This window comes from Macrobrachium nipponense, chromosome 2, assembly GCF_015104395.2.
Source record: "Macrobrachium nipponense isolate FS-2020 chromosome 2, ASM1510439v2, whole genome shotgun sequence".
In the NCBI taxonomy this organism is placed as follows: domain Eukaryota; kingdom Metazoa; phylum Arthropoda; class Malacostraca; order Decapoda; family Palaemonidae; genus Macrobrachium; species Macrobrachium nipponense.
Window position 1 is genome coordinate 129,125,182 of NC_087201.1, and position 26,746 is coordinate 129,151,927.

The window sequence follows — 26,746 nt, forward strand, 5'->3', positions numbered from 1 at the left end:
TTTTTTTTATTTTTTTTTAAGAATATTTTTGACGACCGCCGTAAAACCGATTCGCCGTTGAGTGATTGTGCCGTTAACCGCGGGCCGCCTGTATATATATATATATATACGTATATACATATACATACATATATACATATATATATACACACACACACACACACACACATATATATATATATATATATATATATATATATATATATATATATATATATATACACACACACATATATATATATATATATATATATATATATATATATATATATATATATATATATATATATATATATATATATATACACACACACACATATATATTATATATATATATATATATATATATATATATATATATATATATATATATATATATATATATATAATATATATATATATATATATATATAATATATATATATATATATATATATATATATATATATATATATATATATATATATATATATATTTATAACAGCAAACATGAAAATCAGTAAACTAGAAAAATCATTATATAAATATATAATTAAAATAAAACAATTCAGAACAAAATGACTAAAACATTACTAAAAGAACAAGCAAATGTCTAGTGACAACATGCCCAGAATGAAGTTAAAAACAAACTACTGTGGTTGCATACAGTTACAACAAAAGAGGGAGTAAAAAATAAAAAAAAAAAAATAATCATACAGACAGAGTAAAAAACACGCTTGACAAGACCACCAGGCAATAAACAATGTGTGGATGATGTTTGGGGAGTTTATCGGAGGTATGGTCAATTAGATAATTATAGATTCCAGTATTGTTCAAATCATTTTCATCTTTCACCTGTCGTATTATTGAGAAGTTTTTATTGTCTATAAAAGTTTTACATTCTGGGACAGTCTAATATTAGAAACCATTCAAAAATATGAAATATTGGCATATAGAGTGGTCCCCCCGTATTCGCGAGGGATGTGTACCAGACCACCCCTCCCCCCCGTGAATAGTTGGAACCTCTATAAAAACTCTAAAAACAGCCTATTTTGTTCGTTAAAAAAAAAAAACCCAATAAAACCCACTAAAAATCTTTTATACTTGGCTTTTTTAATAGTTTCATCACAAAAGTGCATTTTGATGATGAAAAATTACTGTGAATGTGCGAATTTTCCGCGAATAATGTAGGATGTTCCTGAGAGAAATCCGCGAATGTATGAGTCCGCAAATCCAGAGAACGCAAATACGGGAGGTCCACTGTATATGATTATAATACATATGGACAGTGCCTTTCCCTGATCCCTGCCTTGAATTGTTCTTTGAGCTGTTGCTCTGGTAGTTGGAGGTATAGACAAATTAGTAAATTATACCCAATAACATAAGGCAAAAATGACTTTATATTTTTCATAGCTAATAACCTGAGGTCTTAACAATAGGATAATCTTTTAGTGCCAGCTGGAAACCGGTTAAAAAACAATCTTGATAAAAATAAGACATAGTACATACAAGTACTTACAGCTCCTGAACCTCCAGCCACAGTTTCATAATAACCAACAGTGTTGTCTCCAAACTGTTATGTTGTTCATTACAGCCTTGAGAAGCAGCACAGGCCCCAAACGCTTTCAAAATTACATCTACCACTCTCTGTGAAGTTTGTACATTACCACCAACAACAGCTGCATCTTCTGATGGTCCAAAGACATCCAGCTGGGATTTTGATTTGAACTGGATTTAGACATCCCTGGAATGAAATTTGTTGTACAATTTTGATGAAACTGATGGATAATGGTCTCAAGGTATGCAATAAAACAAATACACAACTTCTGTAATATGAGCCTTTTGTAAGACTACACCTGTTGTGCCAGAAAACAATTATCTGAAGCAGAATGAGTAACATACTCCACTTACATTTAAAGAAACAGGTATTGGCTTTTTTTATTAGAATAATTGTCAAATGTGCTTTCTGATATGCTTCCAAGGATTAAGATTTTTCTAACACTAAAATAATACATCAAATATGACAAATTTTAATTCAAATTATATTTTTCATAACTAACAAACCTGTGGTCTTAATGTAAGGGGAAAATTCTCTGGTGCCTGCTGGAATCCAGTTAAAAATAAAATAAAAGTTTTTCTTTGGTGCCAAAGGAAGTGAGCCAAGATGGTGGAAAAGAGGAGGCACAGCCAACCTGCCTTATCCCATCCCAGCTAACAACAGTTCCTCTTTGACTGCCTTCACAGCAGGTCATGCTGTTGCCCTCTCTGCCAAGAAGCTGGTTGTTTTTGTCTCTTCCTGCACCATACCATAACACCTTAGGCATTCGGTTTTTCATTCTACTTGTAGCAGGTGTAGATCTAAAGACTGTAGCGTAAGTAACCCATGTTCAGAGTGTGTTGTGTGTGGAAAAATTTTAGTAGAAAGAGGAGGTATGAGGGGAAATCAGCAATGCCATGTTGGGAAGGCTTTTGTGTCTCCAACTGACCATTTCTGTGATGTCATCTCATCTTACAATGGCTCTCCCTTGCCGGCTTTTCATAGCGACAGTTTCGATGCCTTCTCAGCTGTCAGTGACATACCGCTCCCTGCTACGTGCCGTTTCAATCAACTTCCATCCATGTCCTTCTACATCTACACCTTCCTCTTTGGAGTCTCATTCCTCTTCTCCTGCAGCTTTCTTAGTTTCGTCCAATCACGCCTGTGCCGAACCCGCTCATGCTTCTTCTAGAGCTACTACAAGCCCTCACACTACCTCTTAGATCCGTTCTTCCGTCAAGGAACACATATGTGCCTTCTACTATGTCCAACATTCCATGCCCAGTTCCTGACTCCCATGCTACCATACTTATGGACAAAGTTACTATTAGGATCCCCCAAGGAAGGACAACAAAGGCCCCAATCAATAAGTCACAAATGTAGAATCCCTCTTGGGACTGAGACTGTTTCTCCTTGGTCTTCCAGATCATCAGCTGTGTCTCATGTATTGAGAGCCCTTCATGGTTGCGTACCTTCCAAGGCCTTCATCTTCACGTCATCAATCCGTGTTCACATCGTTCCCGTAGATGAGACTGTGATCCGTGTTTCTTATTCACATGGCCATGGCTGAGCTTCATGTAACATGAATCCTGCTTGGCCTTGTAATGAATCACAACACTCATCTCCTCACGATCAGTACTCTTGTTCACGTGTCTGTGACAGTGATACACGCTCTTGCTCACACAACTGTTGCCCGTCTTCATGTAACAGAAGTCCTGCATAGCCTCATAACAATCACGACGTTCATCTTCTCATTGTAATTCTCGTTCCCATTCCTGTGGACTGGATCGAGATCAAGACAAAGTTCCGTCTCTACACTTTAGATCTACAGGCCCCCAAGAATGCCTTAGGCCCCGAACAAGCCTACACTCCCAGTGATAAGTTTAGACAATTTTGACTTCCCCATTTAGATTTAGCCGACAGGGGCAAAGCACAATTCTTGTGGCCAGTAGGATGCAGACCATCAGGAATTTTTACTACCTATGCTGAGGTCGTTGATCTCATTTGTGAGTGTAACGAATTAGCAGAGGAGATTGTGGCAAACCAATTTGGATTCAAGTTCAGTTATTGAGACCTTGCTAGGTCTTAAGAAAGAGGTGAAAGAACATCTCTCTACAGTTGCCATGCTCTGAACATGCTGGCAGCATTCGCAACCAGTGAATTCTCTTATCTCTGGATGGGACAATTCACTGCATTCCGGTAGGTCTTCTACCCCCACCTCTTCACCCCAGCATAAACAGTTTTGTGCAATCCCCATGGTTGCATTGCAACCTCAACAAGTTGATCCAGATCTCATTCATCTGGGCCCAGGGATATCTTTAGACCAAATCAAAGCGAAGGGCTCATCCTTCACCCTTTCAGGAAGCTGCTACCTTGAAGTCAACTGCTTCATTGGCTTTTCCAGGCTGTTTCATGGCTTGAACCTATGGTCAACAACAGTAGCAAAGATCTTTTCCACTGCCAAGGCAACTCTGAAGACAATGTGCCCTTCATTAGGTTGTTGCAGTGTGGCGGGAAGACCTCTCTTACTTGACCCACTTAACTTTAGGGGGAATCTTCATGTCAACAGAAACATCCTCTACGAGAGAAGATATCAGGTTCATTGTCTCCAAGTGAAGTATAAATTAGACACTTCAGTGCCCCCCCCCCCCCACCTTTTTATGCATTTCACATTCCTGCGGTCCACTTTTGTCACGGATTTTTGTGAAACACATTACATATTCACTTTTCCACAGGAACTTTCACTAATTTGCAGATTTTTTCTTTTGACCATATCTCTAAAATTATTACTAATTTGCTTTTATTTTTTTTTGTAAAGTAGCACTATTTATTTTTTCACTAATTACTGTTTTCCTTTTCATATTGTGTATGTGACTAAATACTGAATTTTATGATAAAAATGATTTACAGCATATTTATAAGTAGTTATGCAACGTTAAGCTCATTCCAAGTTGGGCCCTATACTGATCCTCTCTCTCTCTCTCTCTCTTCTCTCTCTCTCTCTCTCTCTCTCATCTCTCTCTCTTCTCTCTCTCTCTCTCAGGGGTAATGTAAGATGTATTTTGAATGGATAAAGCTGTAAAGATTTTTGTTTTTTGTGATAGAGCATATTGTAAAATATTTAACTTTTTAAAATTTACTTACTAATTATTTTTCCATTTTTATTTTCCAGTAAAAGCAGACTGAAAAATAAAATAAAAATAATTAGCAAATATTTTAAAGTGTGACAATATGCTTTATCACAAAAAGTTTACAGTAATAAAGTTTACAGTAATATCATTTAACCCTTAAACGCCGAAGCGGTAAAAAAAAAAAAATGTCTCCCGTGTGCCGGAGGTGTTTCAGAGTGACGCGGAAGCAGAAAAATATTTTTTTCAAAAAATCACAGCGCGCTTAGTTTTCAAGATTAAGAGTTCATTATTGGCTCCTTTTTTTGTCATTGCCTGAAGTTTAGTATGCAACCATCAGAAATGAAAAAAATTATCATTATCATATATAAATAATGTGATATATTGATAGCGCAAAACAAAATTTCATATATAATTGTATTCAATCGCGCTGTGCGCAAAATGGTTAAAGGTAACAAGTTACTTTTTTTTCGTTGTAATGTACACTAAATTGCGATCATTTTGGTATATAACACATTGTAAAACGATAAAAGCAACACAAAAATATTATCACAAAATAATGCATGAATTCGTAACGTGCGGATGTAAACAAATATTTTTTTCAAAAATTCACCATAAATCTAAATATTGTCCTAGAGACTTCCAATTTCTTTCAGAATGAGAAAAATGATTGAATATTACTATACTATAAGAATATTAGCTTACAAATGCAGTTTCGACCATATCTGACGAGTTAAAGTTGACCGAATGTCGAATTTTTTTATATATATTTTTTTTAAGTGCAATTATTTCGGAAATAAGAAAAGCTACAACTTTCAAAAAATATTTTTAGTTTTATTCTACATGAAATTGCACACATTTTCATATATAAAACTCTATGAAATGCCTAATATGAAACGGAGCAAATATTCCGAGAATGGGACGTACACATTTCGGAGATTTGTGGCGGAGAATCCGAGCGCGGAGGGAAGGAAAGTTTTTTTTTTAAATTCACCATAAATTTAAATATTGTGCTAGAGACTTCGAATTTGTTTCAAGATGAAGATAAATGACTGAATATTAATAGACTGTAAGAGTTTTAGCTTACAATTGCGTTTTCGACCATTTCGGTAGGTCAAAGTTGACCGAACGTGGTTTTTTTCTATTTATCGTGATTTATGCAATATTTCGAAATGAGAAAGCTACAACCTTCAATTATTTGTTGTTGTATTCTACATGAAATTGCGCACATTTTCATATATAAAACTTTATGTAACGGCTAATTTAAAATGGTGCAAACATTACCACAATCGCACATATGATTTTTTCGGAAGAGTTTACTGCGCAGACGTAAGGAAAAAGTTTTTTCATAAATTCACCATAAATCGAAATATTGTGCTAGAGACTTTCCAATTAGTTGCAAAATTAAGGTAAATGATTGAATATTACTAAAATATAAGAGTTTTAGCTTACAATTGCGTTTTTCGACATTTCGGTAGAGTCAAAGTTGACCGAAGGTTGAAATTTTGGCACTTATCGTTATTTAAATGAAAATATCTCAAAACTGATAAAAGCTACAATCATGAGTATTTTTTTTGTTGTGTACTACATACAAATGCGCACATTTTCATATATAAAACTTTATGTAACGGCTAATTTAAATGGTAAAAAAATTATCTCAAAGTGACGAAATAATTTCAGAGATGTGTCACAGATACTTTTTAGTGCGGCCAAGAAAGAAATTCGCGCTTGCGCGCCTGCGTAACGATTGTAAACAAAACAACACCTTGATCCGTGAACTCCCAGCATCCCCAAGGCGTGTGATTCAAGAGTTTTCGGCTGGTAGGCCTAAAAGTATTTTTCCTGCGAATTTTTTAAAAAAACTTTTGTATGTCGACGTGTAAACTACGTCCAGTCGGCACCCGAGAGACAAAAAATGTCGACGTAAAATATGTCCAGTCGGCGTTGTTTAAGGGTTAAATACATCTTATATTCCTTGAGAGAGAGAGAGAGAGAGAGAGAGAGAGAGAGAGAGAGAAGAGAGAGAGAGAGAGAGAGAGTCATCACCTATTATGGTCAGTTCTGGGCCCAACCTGGAATGAGCTTAATAGATACATAACTACATTATAAGTATGCTTTACATAATTTTTATCATAAAAATCAAGATTTAGTCACATACACAATATGAAAAAATACAGTAATTGGTGAACAGACAGTGTTATAAAAAAAAAGAATAAGTATAATTTTTAAAAGGATTAATACTTCAATACTATGACAGAAAACAGCTTATGTATACAGTACAGGGGTAACTTGATTAGTTTGTCAAAACGTTCTGCGTGACAGATTTATTTAATTTGTACTAAACACTTTATGGACATTTTGCTCTTTACAATAATATTAATATTTTAAAAAATAAGTAAATCACTGTCATAAGCATTTTAGGGGCATCCATACTTGAGAGTAACAGTTGTAAAAGGGTACTAATCTAAGATGTCTTAGGATGTTTTGGGGTGATGGTTTGGGAATGTATTTTTGTTTGAAATGATATTACGTAAATTTATAAAGTGTGATAATTTACGGTATATTTTTGTTTGAACTTCGAACTATGAAATTAAGCAGTAAGTGTTAAAATAGACAGTAATAAGTATTATAGTTTATGGTGGTACTGGGTATTGGCAGTTATAAGCCAGTTAATAAGCATTTTTAGAGGGGATTTTTTCCATATCCGCAATAGGTTCTGGAACCTATTATGTACTGTGTAAGAGTGGGGGAAGCAATGGGGGGTAGCATGTATAAACATTAGAATGTCTGTAAATTGATGTATTTCTTAACAGCACCTATGAGCTACATATTTTTGCATTTCAGTAGCAGGTTCTGGAACCTATTATGTACTGCGTAAAAGTAGGGGAGCACTGAACAGACATTAGAATGACTGTAAATTGATATATTTCTTAACAGCACCTAAACCGAGCTACATATTTTGTGAAGGCACCTCCTTTATACCCAAAACACAGTTCACACACTGGAATTCTTTGTGAAAGATTAAAATAGCCTGTGACTTTATGCAAACGGCATTATTGGACCAATACTGAACAGTACCCAGATACATTTCACCAAAGAAAATTTAATACCTTTGCATATGCCATAATTCTTATGTACAATAAATAAAACAACAATTTTCACTTCTAAACATCAGTTCATTACCAAGTTGCACACTGTTTTTGCAGTTTGAAAAAAAACCTGGTCTTCCATTAGGCACCTGATTACTGTAATTTTGCACCTGCATAACGAGCCCACCTGTGCACCCTACCAGCTAGTATGCTGGGTAAGTCACTTTCCATCGTCAAGCGGACACAAATTGTGACTATGTATACGGAAGGCAAGTCAATGACTGCCATAGCGAAGGAGTTAGGTGTCTCTAAAAATATGGTCTCCATTTGGTGTAGCAGAGCTGAGGGGAGGGAACTCAAGGTGGCAGTGCAAAGGAAGAAGGGGTCTGGATGTCCATGAAAAACATCCAAGAAGACCAATAGCTTGTTGAAGTGTATTGTAATAGTAAATCCAAGTATTAACAGCAACGAATTGAAGCAATGGAACCCTGAACTAATGGGAGAGGTGTCAGAACGCATCATACAACATCACCTTAGGAAGGATCTTGGTCGCCCCCCCCGCACACCACCAGATAAGAGGCCTTTACTTACTGAGGCAATGAAGAAAGAGGAGGCTGAATTTTTGCAAGAAGTACAAAGGTTGAACTGAGGAAGACTGGTCTACTGTGGTATTCAGCGATGAATCATGTTTCTATGTAATCAAGAGTGCCAGGAAGAAGGTAAGGAGACCTACAGGGTCGAGTCAATTTGACTCAAGTATATGATCAAAACTGAAGCATGCCGCCTATAATGTGGGGGAGTTTTAGCGGAGAAGCAAGTGGGGTGTTTTATATTGTACTGAAAAGTACAACAATGAATGGGACTGGTAGGTAGAATGAATGGTGATCGGTATGTAGATGTGTTGAAAGACCACTTGTTTCCCTTCAAGGAAAATCTACACATGCATGTTTTTATGCAAGATGGGACACCATGCCATAGGGGGAAGAAGGCAAAAAGTTATTTGAGCAAATGGAATTGAGCTTCTAGATTGGGCCGGTTATTCCCTGACCTAATCCAATAGGAACAAATGTTTGGAGCTTTATGAAGATAAACCTAGGCTCAATGATATGTCCTCTGTCCTGAAAGTGATTGCTGCCTAGAAAAGGTTTGGTGTAATGAGCTGGATGATAATTATTTCAAGGAACTGTCTAATTCAATAAAGAGAAGAATTATGTTTTAAAGCATAAGGGAGATATGTCTAAATACTGAATAAAAGCATGGGGAAGATATGGCTAAATACCGAATAAAGAGTATTAAGTAGAATTGTGTAAGTTTTATTTCAACCTTTATATTTTATTTAAAAAAATTTTTTCTTGTTTGTCTCCACATAAAGAGTCCTAATATTTTTTCAGATATCTTGTAGTATGTACAGTAGTACCTCGTACTTCAAACATAATCCATTCCAGAAGGCTGTTCGAAGTACGATTTGTTCAAAATATGAAACAAATATCCCCAACTACAAAGGGAATCAGGATAATTCATTCCAGCCAACCCAAAAAGTCCCTTTTTTCACATTATTTCTATTAATAATGTGTTAAAAAGTTAAAATTAAGAGTGTGAAGTAATGAAACAGTAAATAAAATCAAGTAAAATATCGCAATTTGTTTTATTTTTTGTTTTTTCTTTGTACGATTTACAACTGTTTTGGTAAAAATATGGCACCGGCCGGCTGGGGGAAGGAGGAGAGACGGGAACCACCCTTTGAGCAAACCGAATTGGTTGCAGTATGGAAAGGTTGATAACAAAAATCAATTTTTATCGCATTAGGTACAAAGATAATCAAAGGAATTGATAGTGTGTCAGAGAGAGAGAGAGAGAGAGAGAGAGAGAGAGAGAGAGAGAGAGAGAGAGAGAGAGAGAGAGAGAAATCAGCTGTTTACACTTGGATCTTAAGTGCACGAGAGAGATAATTATGCCACAATACATCAATTTACTGTTGGCAAATAGCAAGACTTTCTTTTAAAAAAACAAGCATGAGGACTTTGCAAACAAATAAGTAATAAGTCAAGAATGCAAGAAAAGGAGAGATAAAATAACTTTTCACAAGGAAGCCGTTTCAACAAACAATTGAAAGCACACAGAAGCTGAAGCAGAGCTAGTTTGTTTATTACAGAGCTGAGTTACTTTTACAGTTGTAAAAAAATTGTAAAAAGCAATTGTCATTAGATTGGTATTTTACCATAACAAAAATAAAAGTGATTTGGGCAGATTGAGTGCAAGTGAAAGAAATAGGCGAATAATCATCCCAGATCAGCTGATAAGTCAGTGGGAAGCAGAGCTGTTCTTCCCCCCCCCCCCCCCCCCCCCCCCTCCCCCCCCCCCCCCCCTCTCTCTCTCTCTCTCTCTCTCTCATCTCTCTCTCTCTCTCTCTCTCTCTCTCTCTCTCTCAGTGCACCAAGCATGACTTGAGCAAGCTTTTTTTTTATTGTACTGCATTTGTTTACATGTTTTATCATTATGTTAAATTTATTGTGAAATAACATTTTTTATTAAATAAATTTTTATTTTTTATGTGAATTGGTACGGCTTCTACGTACATACATATTATAGTAAAGATTTTATTGTCTCTCCTCAACAATACCACGACGCACAATAACTTGAAATCATTCATTCATTAGTCCTCAAAAATATAAATGCTCCCTCCCTCTACCTCAAGTTAGCTGCATATCACCATAATGACTAATGATTTTGTATTCATTGTCCCTAAATTTTGTGAAAATCTTTGTCATTCATTTACTATTTGTTAATACTGTTCAACTAGACTGTCTCACTTGGCACACTGAACACTGGCTCACCCTTTTTATGTGAATTGCTATTGCTTTTACATACATACAGTAATATTTGTACTCTCTCTTGTCCTTCTCTCCTCAACATATCAGTGCTCCCTCATTCAGTCTCAAGTCAGCTGGGCGTAACGTCATCGCAGTTACGTACGATTTTATGCATCTTTTATGCTAAATGTTACATTGAAAGTAAATTTCATATTAAAGCTTATACATTTATTTATTTTGTCAATATTGTTATCATTAAACTATACAGTGGTCCCCCCCGTATTCGTGGGGGATGCGTACCAGACCCCCCCCGTGAATAGTTAGAACCCGCGAATGTTTGGAACCCCTATAAAAATGCTAAAAACAGCCTATTTTGTTAGTTAAAACTCAAGAAAAACCCACTAAAAAATTTTCATACATGGTTTTTTTAATAGATTTATCACAAAAAGTGCATTTTATGATGAAATTCATCAAAAAAACCAGGAATTTGTGGATATTTACCATAGAAAAAAATACCGCGAATACACGAATTTTCTGCGAATAATGCAGGGGAAACGTTCCCGAGAGAAATCCGCGAATGTGTGAGTCCGCGAATCTGGAGAACGCGAATACGGGGGTCCACTGTATATTGTAAATTTTAAAAATTAATACGGTTCAACTTTAAGACCCAGTACGCCATCAAATACAAGCATACACTGGATAATCAGTCAGTTCGAAGTACGAGCATTTGATCAACAGATGATACAAAATTTTCTCGAAAATTTTGTCCGAAAAATGGAAAGTTCAACATAAGAAAGATTCAACAAATGAGGTACCACTGTACTAAATTTTTTTTTGTAGTGAGTGTACTAATCCTCCCGACAGCTTAGCTTAAATTAAAGTTTTTTGTCATTCCTAGTCTGATAACATGATGATATGTTTCAAAGACCCTGAAATTGAAAATTTGACTACACAGTAATATATTAATTGCAAAACCGAGCTTTTAAAGGACAAGTTAAGGGATGTCAAACATTAGCTTTAATTCATCATAAATCTAATTTCTGGGTTTGACCTGTGTCTGCCGGTGAAAAATCCCTGTAGCTCATTTTTCAAGTATAAATATATCCTAAATATACCAGAGAAAAAGCTAGCATGGTATGCTGAAGTTACTACCCTCAGTGCGAGCACCTCAAGGGGTGTCGGTATAAGTAAAGGGGCGTAGTGGAAGCCACTATTCACTGGCCCTCTGCCACTTAGAAGATCCCTTCTCCAAAACCACTCTACGGTGGGAGCCGTTACAAGCTCCACCCACCTTACCTTCCACTCGCTACTACTACTAATACCCACGCGCGTTCCACATTCCTGTACTATTAGCAATCTGTGTGTGCACTTCGCTTCGGTTTTGGTACCAGGATTTTTCGTTTTTTTCGCAATGGCAACACCAGATCTTCCTACTACACCTAAGTTGAGTACTCCAATTTACGTGTTTATGATTTTTATGATTGAAATGTTTCCATAAGTTGCCTTCGGCCCCTCAGAACAGTATTGTGGGCGCCGTCAGCTGTGCCGCCATTTTGGGAACGTCATCAGAGCGCGAGTGGTTTTTCACACACGATAACTACATAAATATTTTTCATATTATATGTTAGGCATTACATACTTTCATCTAGGTGATGTGTAGTCATCAGTGACATATGTGTATTGCGTATTTACTTTATCCAAAGTAAGACTGGGAGTAGGCCTAACTCGCTCGTGACTTTCGTTGGGGGTATAAGAGGAGTGGGTTAATTTACATCGTAAATAAAAAGACCCCCCCCCCTCCCCAGCGACTCAAGGGTGAGTTTGCGCCAGTCTCTACATAATTTTATAGCGATGCACAATATTATTATTATTAAGCCTATCATATTTGTGCAGGGAGAGAGGGGTCTCTCTCTCTCTCTCTCTCTCTCTCTCTCTCTCTCTCTCTCTCTCTCTCTCTCTCTCTCTCTCTCTCTCTCCATCTAGTAGTGAGATTACGTATGAGTAGTGCTGACACAATCTTAGATAAGTCTTGATTTATGTACGTTGTTGATTTCACTAAGGTCGGATGAGTTCTCCCCACTTAGTTCAACCTAGCCTAGGCTAACCCTAGGAAGGTAGGCTAGGTGTCCCTCCTTCCCTAGTACCCTTAGATGCACCCTACTCTCCCCCTGTGGTGCTATTAGGCTAGCAGGGAGGATGTTAAAATAAATTCTCTACCAGAGTGCTCTCGGATCTGCCTCCCTACTGGTCTAAATCGAAGGAATTCTGTTAGTAGGTTGGGAGGTCGAGGTCCACCCGCCCTGCTGGTCTAGATAAAAAATTTCGATTTAGTAGGTTTAGTCGAGGACTACCGTCCACTTCAGTCTGGCAGGGGTGGTTAGTTGGCCTACCCTGTCCAGTTCGGTCATGGTCTCGGAACTTAAATGGATCCATACGGGTACTTCTCCCTTTTTGCCCCAATTTCCTTGCAATTAATTCTTCCATTAGACCTCACTATGAATATGGTATATTGTAGATTTATGTTGTTTTATAGGTTATTGTAAATACCGGTCTGGTACGCCTTGGCCTAACCCGGCATAGCTTCCTGATCGAGAGTGACCACCATCTAACCGCGAGGGCCATGAGCCAGTCGGCCTACTCGCTATAAGGGGTAGGCTATATAGCCTTGGTATAAGTTTCTATCTCTGATCGGTTTGGGTGGCCAGGCGATCATGACCGGCCGGCCACATATACCACCCCCAAACCCCCCCCTCACTAAGGTGTGGGGGGGAGGGCTTTATTGGTATGGTAATTAATTTGAATATTAACCCCCCCCCGTATGTCTCCGAGTAGACGTTTCCGCCGACTTACAAGCGGCCTGGTAACCGCACAGTTAGCGGATGTAGCTCCGGAGCGTACATTTTATAAGCTCCGTCGCTCATTGTTTCGTTCTCCAACAGCCACCCCCCCCCCCCACCCTTCCCCGGGTGGATTCGGGCTGGGAGTTACGCTCCCTCTAAATTAGTGCGCACAGGTTCAGAGGAATGCCTTACTGATCCGCCGCACTAGCCCCTTTCCTCCGGCATCATAAGGGACATTAGGAGACGATTCATTTAGCGGACGGAGCTTCGGGGCCCCATATAGCTCCAGTCTCATAAGGTCCAATGCAGTGTGACTCTATCCTCACACTTGTCGATGGAGCATTACAGCGTGTTGCCGGGGCTCTAATTTCGTCCTTAGTCTCGGCCCTGGCGGAGTGAAAGAAGCAGGTCAGGGTTCAGCTAGGGTAACACGTAGCCTTCCGACTCAGCCATACGCAATTTCGGAGAAAAGGGGAAAATCTCCCCCCCCTCTCCGGCGGACCTCAGATCCCGCATGACGAACCGGTATCTTACCTTCTGAGGGGCGGAATCGAGACCAGGCTAATACACCCAAAAGTAATTACTTTATTCATGGTAGTTATTTGAATATACGTAGCGAATAGATCTTGACCCATCTAAGTTAAGGTGCATGCTCTCTTCATAAGTTACCGAAGTTTGGTGCTCATAAACAAATTCCATTTACAGATGGTTCACTGCCAGGCAGAGGGGTACCCCGCCTCCCAGGGCAAGCCGTTACGGCCACGTAGTGTGCCGTTCGCATACGCCAACTGTGCGGTGCAACTTGAGAACTACATGGTTTGGCACCCTGACGCATGTACGGTGTGCTACGGACATGGTGTCCACCTTGGTTGATGAGCAGGTAACTACTCGCTACATCATGGTGTACAACGACCTGTTATAATGACTTAATAAGCTGTATACAGAGTTTACTTCCAGGTAAAATACTAACACGGTTCCTCCCTGACAGGCTGATTCAGCGGCTCGACATGAAGCAAGGGTAAAACCTCAGGAAGTGGGTGGCCGGCTTCGGGAAGAATGCTCCGAAGGGACAACCATGCGTACTGGACACCGGACTATGCTTCCTTCTGTTCCAGGGAGCCACAGCCAACACGGCGGTTCCGGCGGACGTAGCAGACTCCCTGATAGAAGCCATCTGGATGGCAACCATGCGTCCCCGACGACCAGGACTTGATGGACAAAGTGGCGGCCATCAATATCAACATGGAGCCCATGGTCACGGAGGAACAGGTAGGTGGGGAGGTAAGTAGGCGAGTCTCATTCTTAGCCCTACTCCTTCTTCTTCCTCTTCCTTCCTGGGCTTCTCCAGGCCCACCCCTCCTAGTGCGGGAGCACTTTCCGTCGCTCCCATGGTAAAGACTAAAAACCAAGACCCTGAAAAAAGGGTACGAAACCAGCTCTGCTGGCGGAGACTGAGTTGTCCTTGGCCCCACAGCCGTCGATTTCGTCTGCACAGTCGCCTGCTGCCAAAACCCTCCCCCTACTGTGGGGATGGGTTTAGAGACCATCGCTCCTAAGGCGGTGGAGTCTGGTGTCGATCTAGCAAGCCTTCACTAGCCTTCTGTTATCGAAGGCTAGTGGAGTGATAGACCAGAGGCTTGAGGCGATACGCCTCGCCTCAGTCCCGGACACCTCCGGCCAGGCGTTTAAGTCTCTGACCGAGAGGATCAGCTTCTAGAGGATATGCTCACCTGGACTCCGGGGACTCCGGCGCTATCCATGATGGTGCCGGATGCGTCCAAGCTTCCTCCTTTTGATAAGGAAAATCCATGGAGGCTGGCGCTGCATGCCCCGTTCTTGGACGGGAAGCTGACGATTGAAGGGTGCGGAACCCGGCCGATCAAGGATTTTGAATTATTTCCTCCAGGCCTCCAATTTCCATTCCCAGGATTCGTAAGACTATCAAAACATGTGCTAGTCCGGGTCGATAAGTCCCAAAGGAGATGGAGATCTTCCTGAGGGAACAAGCACAAGCCACTGGGTCGCACCCTGTCCGAATGGGGTTGCATTAACACTAAGTTAACGCTGCATAAGGGGCAGCCAGTTTACAATGTTTGTGACCCCGGACGGGATTCCATCACCATAGTCTAGGTGGCGGAATTAACGCTGCAAGCTGCGGCGGAGGAGAAACCTCTACCAGCACTGAGAGAGACGGAGGCTACCTCCCTTCTCCTGCCCACCGGATTGGACTTTTGGAAGGACGCTCCAGCGACGTTTACTACAGGTAAACTCAACCCGGGCTGCGCCTCCGACCTGTTTTCTGAGAAATTGCCCAGGATTCCGGACCACCTAGTGAAGACGGAATTTGAAGCAAAGACCAGACTGGCAAGATCTATCAACTCCGTCACTGCGGCGGAGTTGGTAGCATCCACCTATATTGAGGAGCAGGTATTCAGGGTCCTGACTAAGGCGCTCTTGCAGACGTTTCAGTCAGACCTATAAGATTTTGCCGTGGCAAGACGGGCTTGTAGGAAGCACGTCTTAGCGGGTGCCTCGATAAAACATGAGCCCAATAGGCTCATTAAGTCATCAATCTGGGGAGAGAACCTTTTCCCAAAAGAGGAAGTTACTAACATCCTCCAAGAGGCATCCAGAGCCAACCAGAGTCTTCGGATTCGTTGGGGTCTCCCCTTCAAGCGACAGTTTGAGGGGCCCGGATACCAAGTCAGAACCAAGAAGGCAAGGAGGTATAATCCTTACCAAGGCTTGCGTCCACAGGCAATAATGCAAGCAGTGCCAGTTTCCCAGGTCGGAAAACCATCCACTTCTAAGGCGCACCCCCAACAGCAGTTTGTCCCCACAGCCGTTTACCTCTTCAACCATAGTGACCTCCCCGGTCTTTAACCCTACCTACGAAGCAAGAGATCTCTTTCACTCCAAGGTGATGGAATTTCTGGAATTCCTGGGATTCCAGATAAACAGTGAGAAAACCAGGCTCACCCCAGCCTTTCGGTTTTCCAGTGGCTGGGAATCCAATGGGACCTGAACAAACACGAGCTATCTCTCCCACCCAAGAAGGCAAAAGAAATAGCAAAAGCCACGAAGCGGTTTCTAAAAAACAAGAAAGCTACTCGGCGGGGCCAAGAATGGATTCTAGGTTTGCTGATTTTTTTTTTTTTTTTTTTTTTTTTTTTTTTTTTTTTTTTTTTCAGTTTTGCGTCTCGTGACGGACGTCCTGTTAAAGGCCAGATTGAAGGATATCAATCGAATCTGGAGAACAAGAGCCAACATCAAACTCAGAGACAAGGTCTCAGTGATTCCGCCTATCCTGACAAAGAGCCTCCGTCCATGGACGTAACGCCGGAACCTGACCAAGTCAGTACCTCTACAATTCCCTCCGCCGTCTCTAACGATCCACAAGGACACATCTCTACGTGGATGGGGAGGGTATTCTCAGCACAAAAAGGTACAAGGAACATGGTCGGAAACATTCCGCCAGTTCCATATCAACGTCCTGGAAGCAATGGCAGTGTTCTTGACCCTGAAACGTCTGTCTCCAGCCAAGAAGAAACATATAAGACTAGTCTCAGAGTCTAGTAGTAGTCCACTGCATAAACAGAGGAGGCTCCAGGTCAAGCAAATTAAATCACGTATTGCTGGCGATTTTCTTACTGGCAGAAAAGAATCAGTGGCACCTGTCAGCAGTTCACCTAGCAGGAGTAAAAAATGTTATCTCGGACTCACTTTCCAGGACAACCCCGCTGGAATCGGAGTGGTCGCTGGACGAGGATTCGTTCCGGTGGGTTGGCAATCAAGTTCGGGGTCTTCAAGTAGACCTTTTTGCCACGGAAGCCAACCACAAACTACCCTGCTACGTGGCTCCCAACCTAGACCCTCTAGCTTACGCCACGGATGCGATGTCCTCCTTAGAGTGGAACAAACTGGCAGAAAATCTACCTCTTTCCCACCATGACTTCTGATGAAGGTCTTGCACAAACTGAGATTCTTCACAGGCCAAGTAGCTCTAGTGGCACCCGACTGGCCAAAAAGCAACTGGTATCCACTCCTTCTAGAACTGAATCTCAGGCCCAAACGGATCCCCCATCCAGAACTGACGCAGGTAGTACAAACCCAGACTGTGTCAGCTTCCTCAAGAATTCTGAGTGCCCTAACTTTATGGACTTCATGAAGTTTGCGGCTCAGAGGGACGCTAGTATTGATCCTTTAAACATCCTATTCATTGAATCAGATAAGAGGGATTCAACGATTAAACAATACGATTCAGCAGTAAAGAAATTAGCCAATTTTCTAAAGGATTCAGTGCCCATGAGATGACCACAAATCTGGCAATCTCATTTTTTAGATCTCTTTCTGAGAAAGGTCTAGCCGCCAGTACCATTACTACGATAAAATCGGCATTAAGGAAGATTTTCCAGATAGGTTTTTAATATTAAGCTGTCAGATGCATACTTCTCTTCAATTCCAAGAGCATGTGCTCGCTTGAGACCAACAGACCGCCCCAGGTGGTCTCTTGTTTTTGAATGATGTCCTTAAACTTGCCTTAGACTCTAACAATGAGTCATGCTCATATTAAAACACTTCTTAGAAAGACCTTATTTTTAATGGCCCTGGCCTCAGGCGCCAGAATATCTGAACTCTCGGCTCTCTCCAGAAATCCAGGCCATATTGACTTCCTCCCGTCAGATGAAGTCTTGCTATCACCTGATCGGCAATTTCTGGCTAAGAACGAAGACCCACAAAACAGGTGGACTCCTTGGAAAATTCTCCCTCTCACGCAGGATGCATCATTGTGTCCGGTCAATACTCTGAAATCCTTCCTAGCCAGGACTTCCCAAAAGACTTCAGGCCCTCTGGTTATTAGAGAGAAAGGTGGGACAATTTCTCTGAAAGGTATTAGACAGCAAATACTGTACTTTATTAAACAGGCCAATCCGGATTCAGTCCCACATGTCCATGACATCCGAGCAGTGGCTACCTCTATTAACTACTTTCAAAACATGAACTTTGAGGACCTGAAGAAGTATACGGGTTGGAAATCTCCAGCAGTATTTAAACACCACTATCTCAAAAACATAGAGGCCCTTAAATTCTCAACAGTGGCTGCGGGGAGTATAGTCTCCCCTGAATAACTGAGTCTTATAAACTCCCTTCCTAGCCCTTCTGTTATTCTTTCCCTAATACTCTCTCCTTCTTACCTGACTCGCTTGTATTCCCCACCAACCTCTCTCTTCCAGGCCGGGCTGGGCCTTGGCCATCCCGCCATCGGAACATGTATATATTATTGTGATACTGGTCGTGAAACCATATTGGTTTTACATACCATCTGTACATACCCGTCCAGTTGGCTCAAATACCAAGATGTACATTATCATTTACCAGTTTCTTGTAATTATTACTCTTAAGTCATAGTTTAAGCCCTAGTTTAAGTAGTATATAAGTTTAATTTTTGCATTAATTTTAAGACATTAAATCTAATTTCAATGAACCTTAGTTTCATTAACCTCCATTTATACTGGTTTGGTATCTATTTAGCTGGATGGAATTCACTATACGTTTTCACCGGCAGACACAGGTCGAACCCAGAAATAGGGATTTTGAAGAAGGAAAAATCTATTTCTGGGAGAGGACCTGTGTCGCCCGGTGAACCCGGACTTTCTTTCTCCTTCCTTTCCCCACCCTTGCCCAATTCAAGCCTGGAGGTCTATTCCAGGAATGAATAACACGCGTGGGTATTAGTAGTAGTAGTGAGTGGAAGGTAAGGTGGGTGGCGCTTGTAACGGCTCCCACCGTAGAGGGGTTTTGGAGAAGGGATCTTCTAAGTGGCAGAGGGCCAGTGAATAGTGGCTTCCACTACGCCCCTTTACTTATACCGACACCCCTTGGGGTGCTCGCTCTGAGGGTAGTAACTTCAGCATACCATGCTAGCTTTTTCTCTGGTATATTTAGGATATATTTATACTTGAAAAATGAGCTACAGGGATTTTTCACCGGGCGACACAGGTCCTCCCCCAGAAATAGATTTTCCTTTGTCAAAATCCCTTTATACTTCAAATATTTTATGTTCATGATTATGCTCATATGAAGTTATTTCTATTCTGTTACTCAACAAGTTGGATATACTTTGCATTGTAAATCAAAACAATAACCTAAAGATTGATTTTATCATAAAAATAATTATTTTTGAGGTGAAACTTACCCTCTATCATTAGCCGACTCCAACATTGTGTGCTGGAGGTGGGATAAGAGATGCCCATAAAAGCTTATTGTCAGATATTAGAAATATCCTTATTACTGCTTACCTGATGAATATGATCCAATAGTAAGTACTTGTCAGATGAGGATTTTCATCAGGTGAGGTCCACTGATATAGGAGGTGGAACATGGACCCTGAATACATAAAGCCATTGGCTGAGATTGTGCAATGCAGAATGGCAAGTTACTTTTAGCTATCTGCGGGGATCTGGTACCCATCCCCGCAAATACTGGGGTCTACTGTAATTCACTTACTCTTTTGGCCAAGCCAAGGCTACCAGAAAGTGTTAAAAAAAGAAAGGAGAGGGCCTCTAAAGTGTCTTACGACAAAGTCTAATTTCGATGAAAGTGGCTTTAGTAGAACCTTCAGCATTCCAGTCAATCTCTTTGAAATACGTAATCCAGAATGTAATACATAAGCCAGCATGGATTTATAGCCGTGATGGAAGAAACAGACAAACCTCTGTTATCTCTCAAAAGCACAACAACTTTATTATAGTATTTCTGGGCTCAGCTCGTGTCGCTTGCGCGAAATATCCTTTTAATCTATTATTTCTAGGGTAAATGTACTAACACATACCAGAGAATAAATAAAATAAAGAAAAAGGTCAGTATAACTGACTCGCTCACCCTCTAGGAGGGTGTCGGTATGAACACTAGGCGAGTGAGACCACTACCACGAGCCAAATGCCAATAGAAATCTCCCACTACAAAACCCTCCAAGAGGGGAGCCGTCCCACCCAAGAGAGAGCAGCTCGTACTACTACTACTCCATCCCATGCTTGCGACTGCTGCGCCTCTGGTGGCCATCCTTTTCAGTTAGCTCACACGAGTTCACACGTGTTAATTTTCTCTCTGTGATTTTTGTGCCCTTTCTTCGGATTTTCGATAATGGAGCGTGCAGCTATTGCAGCAGCTAAGTTAAGTACTCAGTATTTACGGTTAGCGAGTTTTTTCCGTCCCCGAGACAGTATTTGCCGTTTTTTAGGTACAAATACGTTCTCGGGGGCTGGAAGCATGGCAGCATGGTCCTGCCGCATGTTTTGGGTTCGTTCTTGGTCTCCCATACCTAGAACATCCCTTATTATTTACGCTCGATTTTGATTACTCCGCGTCGTTAGGTCTACTCAGGTTGTCATACATGTATGTATTTCACCTATGTAGGCTTTTTCTATCCAGACCCTAGTCCAGGTTCTTAGTATCGGCCCCTGACTAGCTTGAGTGGTAGACTCGCCTTCGGGCTAGTCGCACAATCCTGGATTTTTTCTCCTGCTTTTTTACCTTCTTTCTTTCATTTTTATTATATATATTTATATGGTTTTGTCACTGTGAGGTTAGTTAGCGTCTGGCTTAGCCCTAGGTCCCTCGGCTCGTAGAGCCTAGTCTACCGTTGATCAGTTCGGTCGCTTCCACATAGCTTCTCTCTGATCAGTTGGTTTAGCCCTATGGGCCTATATGCTACCGCTTTTCAGTTCAGGTTGCTTACCCGATAGCTTCTCTCTGATCAGTTGGTTGGCCTAGGCTTGGTTACCGTATCTTAGTTTACCGCCTCGTTGGTCACTACGTGATCACGAGTCAGCCAGACGCCTGCCAGTCCCCTCCCCCCTCTCCCGCTCTCCCATAGAGTCGGTGGGGGTGGGTCGGTCTGTCCTTGCTCGCCCCGCATGCCCGAGCCTGGCTCCCCCTCTCCCCTCCACCGGAGGGACCTGGGAGTACCGACAGTCCCTGACTGGTTCGACCTCTCCGCTTCTCGGCTCGGCCGGGTGGTACGTTGTGGGGGGCCCTGGCCTTCCCCCCCTCCGTTACTTCCTTGCCGCTCCGGGCGGGTAGCTCGAGTCTGTATGTCATCTCGCCCTTCCCTCCTTACTAGAGCTCCTCCCTATCGGAGCCCTGGTATCCAGCGGAAGGGTATAGTCCACCGTAGTTGGACCGGAGCATACAGTAGGTCTTTACTAACCGTACCGTATTGCTGAGTTACTACACTCCGCTTCCACTGGACTGTCCGGTTCCATTGCATGACTTGCATGTAGGTTTAAGTTATCTTTAAGTTTATCTTAAGTTTCTTAAACCATCCCTACCCCTCCCTTTCATTTTACCGGTTCTCTCCGGGATTATAGCCTATTCAGGCAATGCAGGGAGGGGTTATGCCCAAATTTTTTTCCGAGCTCCGGCATGTAACGGAGTTCTTTTGTCCTTAGTCTGTAAGTGTTCCCCCCTTTAAGATACTCATGTGTCTTCCCACTTACAGGCCACAACTGTGAGCATCCGGGATGTTCCGCTACACTTCAGGACCCCTGTGGACACGAAGTTTGCCGGTCCCATGCTCCATGCGCGACTCCGCACGGGGGACATCCAGGTCTGGTACCATGAGACGTGTACCATATGTTACGATCTGGTGAGCCAGCTTTGGAAGGCGTAAGTATTCCATCTCCGCATGGCTGCTCCGCTTCTTTTAGTACTTAAGTTTACGTTATTTACTTTAACTTAAGGCATCTAGTTTAAGTTATATTCTAAGTTTTAGTTTTAAGTGATTCTTAAATCTAAAATATACCCTCTCTTACAGGCTCCGGCAGTAAGAGATACGGCATTGGCTACCCTGCGGGCCTGGGTCGGAGGTTTTGGCAAGAACGCCGCCAAGGGTCAGCCCTACATACTGGAGAAGCGATTAGCTCTGTTAATCTTTCCCGGAGGCAAGGCGACTGGGTACGTCGACCCGGTAGAGGCGGACCCCTCTATTGCCTTTATCCAACAACAACTGGCGGCCTCCTTAACAGAACAAGACCAGGATATCTCCACGGATGTCGCAACCCTGGATATAAATGTTGAACCTATGGTAGGTATAGACGACCTGTTGGCCGAGGTAATTAATACAGGTACCCAAGGGTCTCCCTTGGGAGTGACTGTTTCTTCTACCCCTGCAACCTCTCCATCCTTCCAAGGCTTTACGGGTGATGAGTTATATACATCTCCAGAGGCTTCGGTTAGACCTAAGATCAAGTCCAAACTATGACCTTGACTAAGACGTCATCGTCTTCGAAGAAAACGTCCTCGTCTTCTTCCTCGCGCAAGTCTCCGGCTCGTAATCCCGGCCCAGACAGGTCTAAAGGGTCTAGCTCCGGCTCAAAGTCCTCAAAGAGTAAACCTAAGGAGAAATCCCGCACCCGGCAGTATCACCAGTTCCACTACCTTTGGTGCCTATTCAGAGTCTCCCCTCCACCTCCGCAGCAGCTCCGGCTTTGGACACCAATGCTGGCCTGTTGCAACAGGTGGGCGACCTAGTGGGCTCCCTTAAGACGAGTATGGAACATATGATATCCCGCCTGTCGGACAGGATCACTTCTCAGGACTATTATAGCCGGTCTAAGAGAAGCCCCTCTTGCCTCTCCCTCAACCTCCAACACTAGCGGATCTCAGCTTCCCCCGCATGACTCGCTGCGGCCCGCTTTCTCCATGAACAATCCTTGGAGAGTAGCATCATACGCCCCCCTTCCAAGATGGTCTCATCTCCATACCGGAGTTTGGAACTCGAAGAATAGAGGACTTCGAGTTCTACCCGGAAGGCCTACAGCCTCCCTTCATAGGCTACGCTAGGCTCACGCCTTCGGCTATGGTTAGGGATGACAGGGTACCAAAGGAGACAGTCCTCTATTCTCGAGACCAGGCTCAGCGAGAATGGCTCAGATGTTTAGGGGACATGGACTGTTCGAACACCAAGATCCAACCATTCAAAAGTCCCTTTACCATTTTCACGATGGACGAGAGTACCCCGCTCCCTTTCCTAACCAAGATAGCTAGGTCGACCATCTCAGCAGCTCAGAAAGGGGAACCCATGCCTCAGTTAAAAGAAGCAGACCCCACATCTCCGTTGCTCCCTTCAATTGGAGAATTGTGGGAAGACTTGCCTAATACTTTCACAGCTGGCAAACTCAAACCTGACTGTGCTATGGAGCAGTTTGGTGAAAAGCTGCCCAGGCTCCCTGATAGTCTTATTCAAGCGGAATTTGACTCGAAAACACGACTAGCCAGGTCAATCAACCTGATGGCTATGTCTGAGGTAGCAACCATGGCTTATGGTTCAGAACCAATTTTTAAGCTTATGACCAAAGCCCTGACTCAAACGGTGCAGTCAGATATGTTCGAGTTTGCCACTGCCAGAACGAATTGTAGGAAGCATGTCCTGCTAGAGGCAACCATTCGTCATGAACCGAATAGGTTACTCTCTTCTAACATCTGGGGCGCAGATCTCTTCCCAGAGGCTATGGTAAAGGAAGTCCAGCAGAGGCTACGAGGTTGAACCAGAGCCTTAAGGACCGTTGGGGTCTTACGGCTAGGAGAAGGCAAGACCTGACACCAAAAAGGTAAGGGGCAAAGGAAACCCAGACGTTTCCAGCCTTACCAAAAGAAGCAACCGCGCCTTCCTCAACAAGTTCCTACAGTGCCGTTAGTGCAGACAGCCCAGCCCTCCACGTCTAAAGGTCAATCACAGCCTATTTATGTGATATCCCCTCAGCCCTCAGCCCTCCACCTCATACGCATCTCTCCAGCTTACAATCAAGCCTTCGAGAGTCAAGCTTCTCAGAAGTATGACCGCTCGAACAAGGGAGGCAGAGGTAAGCGGTCCTTTCGTGGGAGAGGATCGGGGAGGCCCCTTCAATAGGGGAAAGCACTTCAGAGGAGGTCGAGGGTTACCAGAACCAATGAAGAACTTCAGGTAGGAGGGAGGCTGTTTCACTTTCGCCCACCGGTGGAACTTCAGCCAGTGGGCTCAGAGCATAGTGTCAAAAGGGCTGGGTTGGAGCTGGTTGAACGAACCCACCTCCAGCCAGACCTTTCCGTCAACTTCCTTCCAAGGAATTGACAGAGTACGCAGAGGACCTCCTTCAGAAAGGAGCTATAGTCAAAGTCAAAAGGTTTAAAATTTCAAGGTCGCTTGTTCAGCGTTCCAAAGAAAGCTCAAACAAAGAAGGGTAATCTTAGACTTGCCCCGCTTAAACTTAGCCATCCGCTGCGACAAGTTCAAGATGCTCACGATCTCACAGGTGCGGACCTTACTTCCCCGTGGGGCCGTCACCACCTCTATCGATCTTACAGACGCCTACTATCATATCCCTATTGCAAGACACTTCCGTCCGTATCTGGGATTCAAGATAGGAGATCAGACGTTCTCCTTCAAGGTAGTCCCCGTTCGGGCTCAACGTGGCACCCAGGTGTTCACGAAGCTAGCGGAAGTAGTAGTGCAACAGCTCAGAGCTCAAGGGATTATGGTAGTAGCGTATCTCGACGATTGGTTGATCTGGGGCCCCATCAGTCGAAGAATGCAAACAAGGCCACACTGAAAGTGATCCAATTCCTAGAATATCTAGGATTCAAGATAAACAGATCCAAATCAAGACTCACTCCAGAGTCAAACTTTCAGTGGCTAGGCATTCAATGGAATCTATCCTCACACACTCGTCGATTCCATCCACCAAAAGGAAAGAAATAGCGAAGTCAGTCAAGCAATTTCTAAGTCACAAACTAGCATCCAGGAGAGCTCAGGAAAGGATCCTCGGCTCTCTCCAGTTTGCTTCAGTACGAACATCTTAATGAAAGCCAAACTAAAAGATCTAACCAGGATCTGGCGCTCACGAGCAAATGTCAGGTCCAGGGACAAGCTATCCTCAGTGCCTCTGATTCTAAAGAACCGGCTTCGGCCGTGGGCAAAGTCAAAGAATCTGTCAGTGTCAGTTCCTCTTCAGTCCCTTACCTCCACCAGGGATCACCATCCACACAGCGCGTCCTTAAGCGGCTGGGGATGGTACTCCCAAGTCAAAAAGGTTCAAGGAATTTGGTCACCCCAGTTCCGTCAGTTCCATATAAACGTACTGGAGGCAATGGCAGTTTTCTTGACTCTGAAAAGATTACGCCCACCAAGGTACTCCCACATAAAGCTAGTCTTGGACAGCGCAGTGGTAGTACATTGCCATAAACAGAGGAGGCTCCAAGTCGCGTCATCTAAACCACGTCATGATAGCCATCTTTCTCCCTGGCAGACAAATTCAGTTGGCATCTTTCCTCCACCCACATAGCTGGAGTGAGAAACGTCATAGCAGACGCCCTATCCCGATCAGTACCCTAGAGTCGGAATGGTCTCTAGACGAGGAGTTCGTTCCAATGGATCCTTCAAAGAGTCCCAGGGCTACAGGTGGATCTCTTCGCATCACAAGCAAACCACAAACTACCGTGTTATGTAGCCCCCAACCTGGACCCTCTGGCTTACGCCACGGACGCCCTGGCTCTGGACTGGACAACTGGGAGAAGATTTACGTCTTCCCTCCAGTGAATCTCCTTATGAAGGTATTAGACAAACTCAGGACATTCAGGGGTCAAGTGGCTCTAGTAGCCCCAGACTGGCCGAAAAAGAGCAATTGGTACCCCATGATTCTGGAACTGGGCCTTCGTCCCCTTCGGATCCCCAGTCCCAAGCTCTCCCAGTCAGTACAAACGAAGACTGTGTTCGCTTCCTCAGGGATTCTCAAAAACCCTAACTTTATGGATTTCATGAAGTTTGCGGCAAAAAGAGATCGAATATTGACCCTCAGAATATTCTTTTCCTGGAATCCGAGAAAAGGGATTCAACTTTGAGGCAGTATGATGCTGCCGTCAAAAAGTTAGCAATCTTCCCTGAGGGAGTCAGATATCAGATTCATGACAGTTAATTCTGCTATATCCTTTTTCAGATCTTTATTTGAAAAGGGTTTAGCAGCTAGCACTATTACGACAAACAAGTCAGCATTGAAAGATATTTCAATTTGGATTTAACATAGACTGACAGATACCTATTTCTCGTCTATTCCTAAGCATGTGCTAGACTTAGGCCCTCTGTCAGGCCTACGTCAGTTTCATGGTTCTTAACGATGTTCTAAAACTGGCTTCCGAAACCGATAATGACACATGCTCGTTTATGATGCTCCTAAGGAAAAACTCTGTTTTTATTAAGCCTAGCTTCAGGAGCAAGAATTTCAGAACTGTCGGCTTATCCAGAGATCCGGATCATGTTCAATTCCTTCCCACAGGGGAAGTGCTACTTTCTCCGGAACGTATTTTTTAGCAAAGAATGAAGATCCTTTGA

At 42.7% G+C, this 26,746-nt stretch overlaps 1 protein-coding gene across 1 annotated transcript in view; it reads right to left on the minus strand.

Moving 5' to 3' along the window:
* Nucleotides 1-1,494: 1,494 nt before the first annotated feature.
* The window catches only part of LOC135221310 (5-oxoprolinase-like), a 709,982-nt gene continuing 684,730 nt past the window's right edge, over nucleotides 1,495-26,746 (minus strand). The window contains exon 20 of the mRNA XM_064259114.1: nucleotides 1,495-1,689. Coding sequence (XP_064115184.1) covers nucleotides 1,495-1,689 — 195 coding nt within the window. The remainder of the gene's footprint in view (nucleotides 1,690-26,746) is intronic.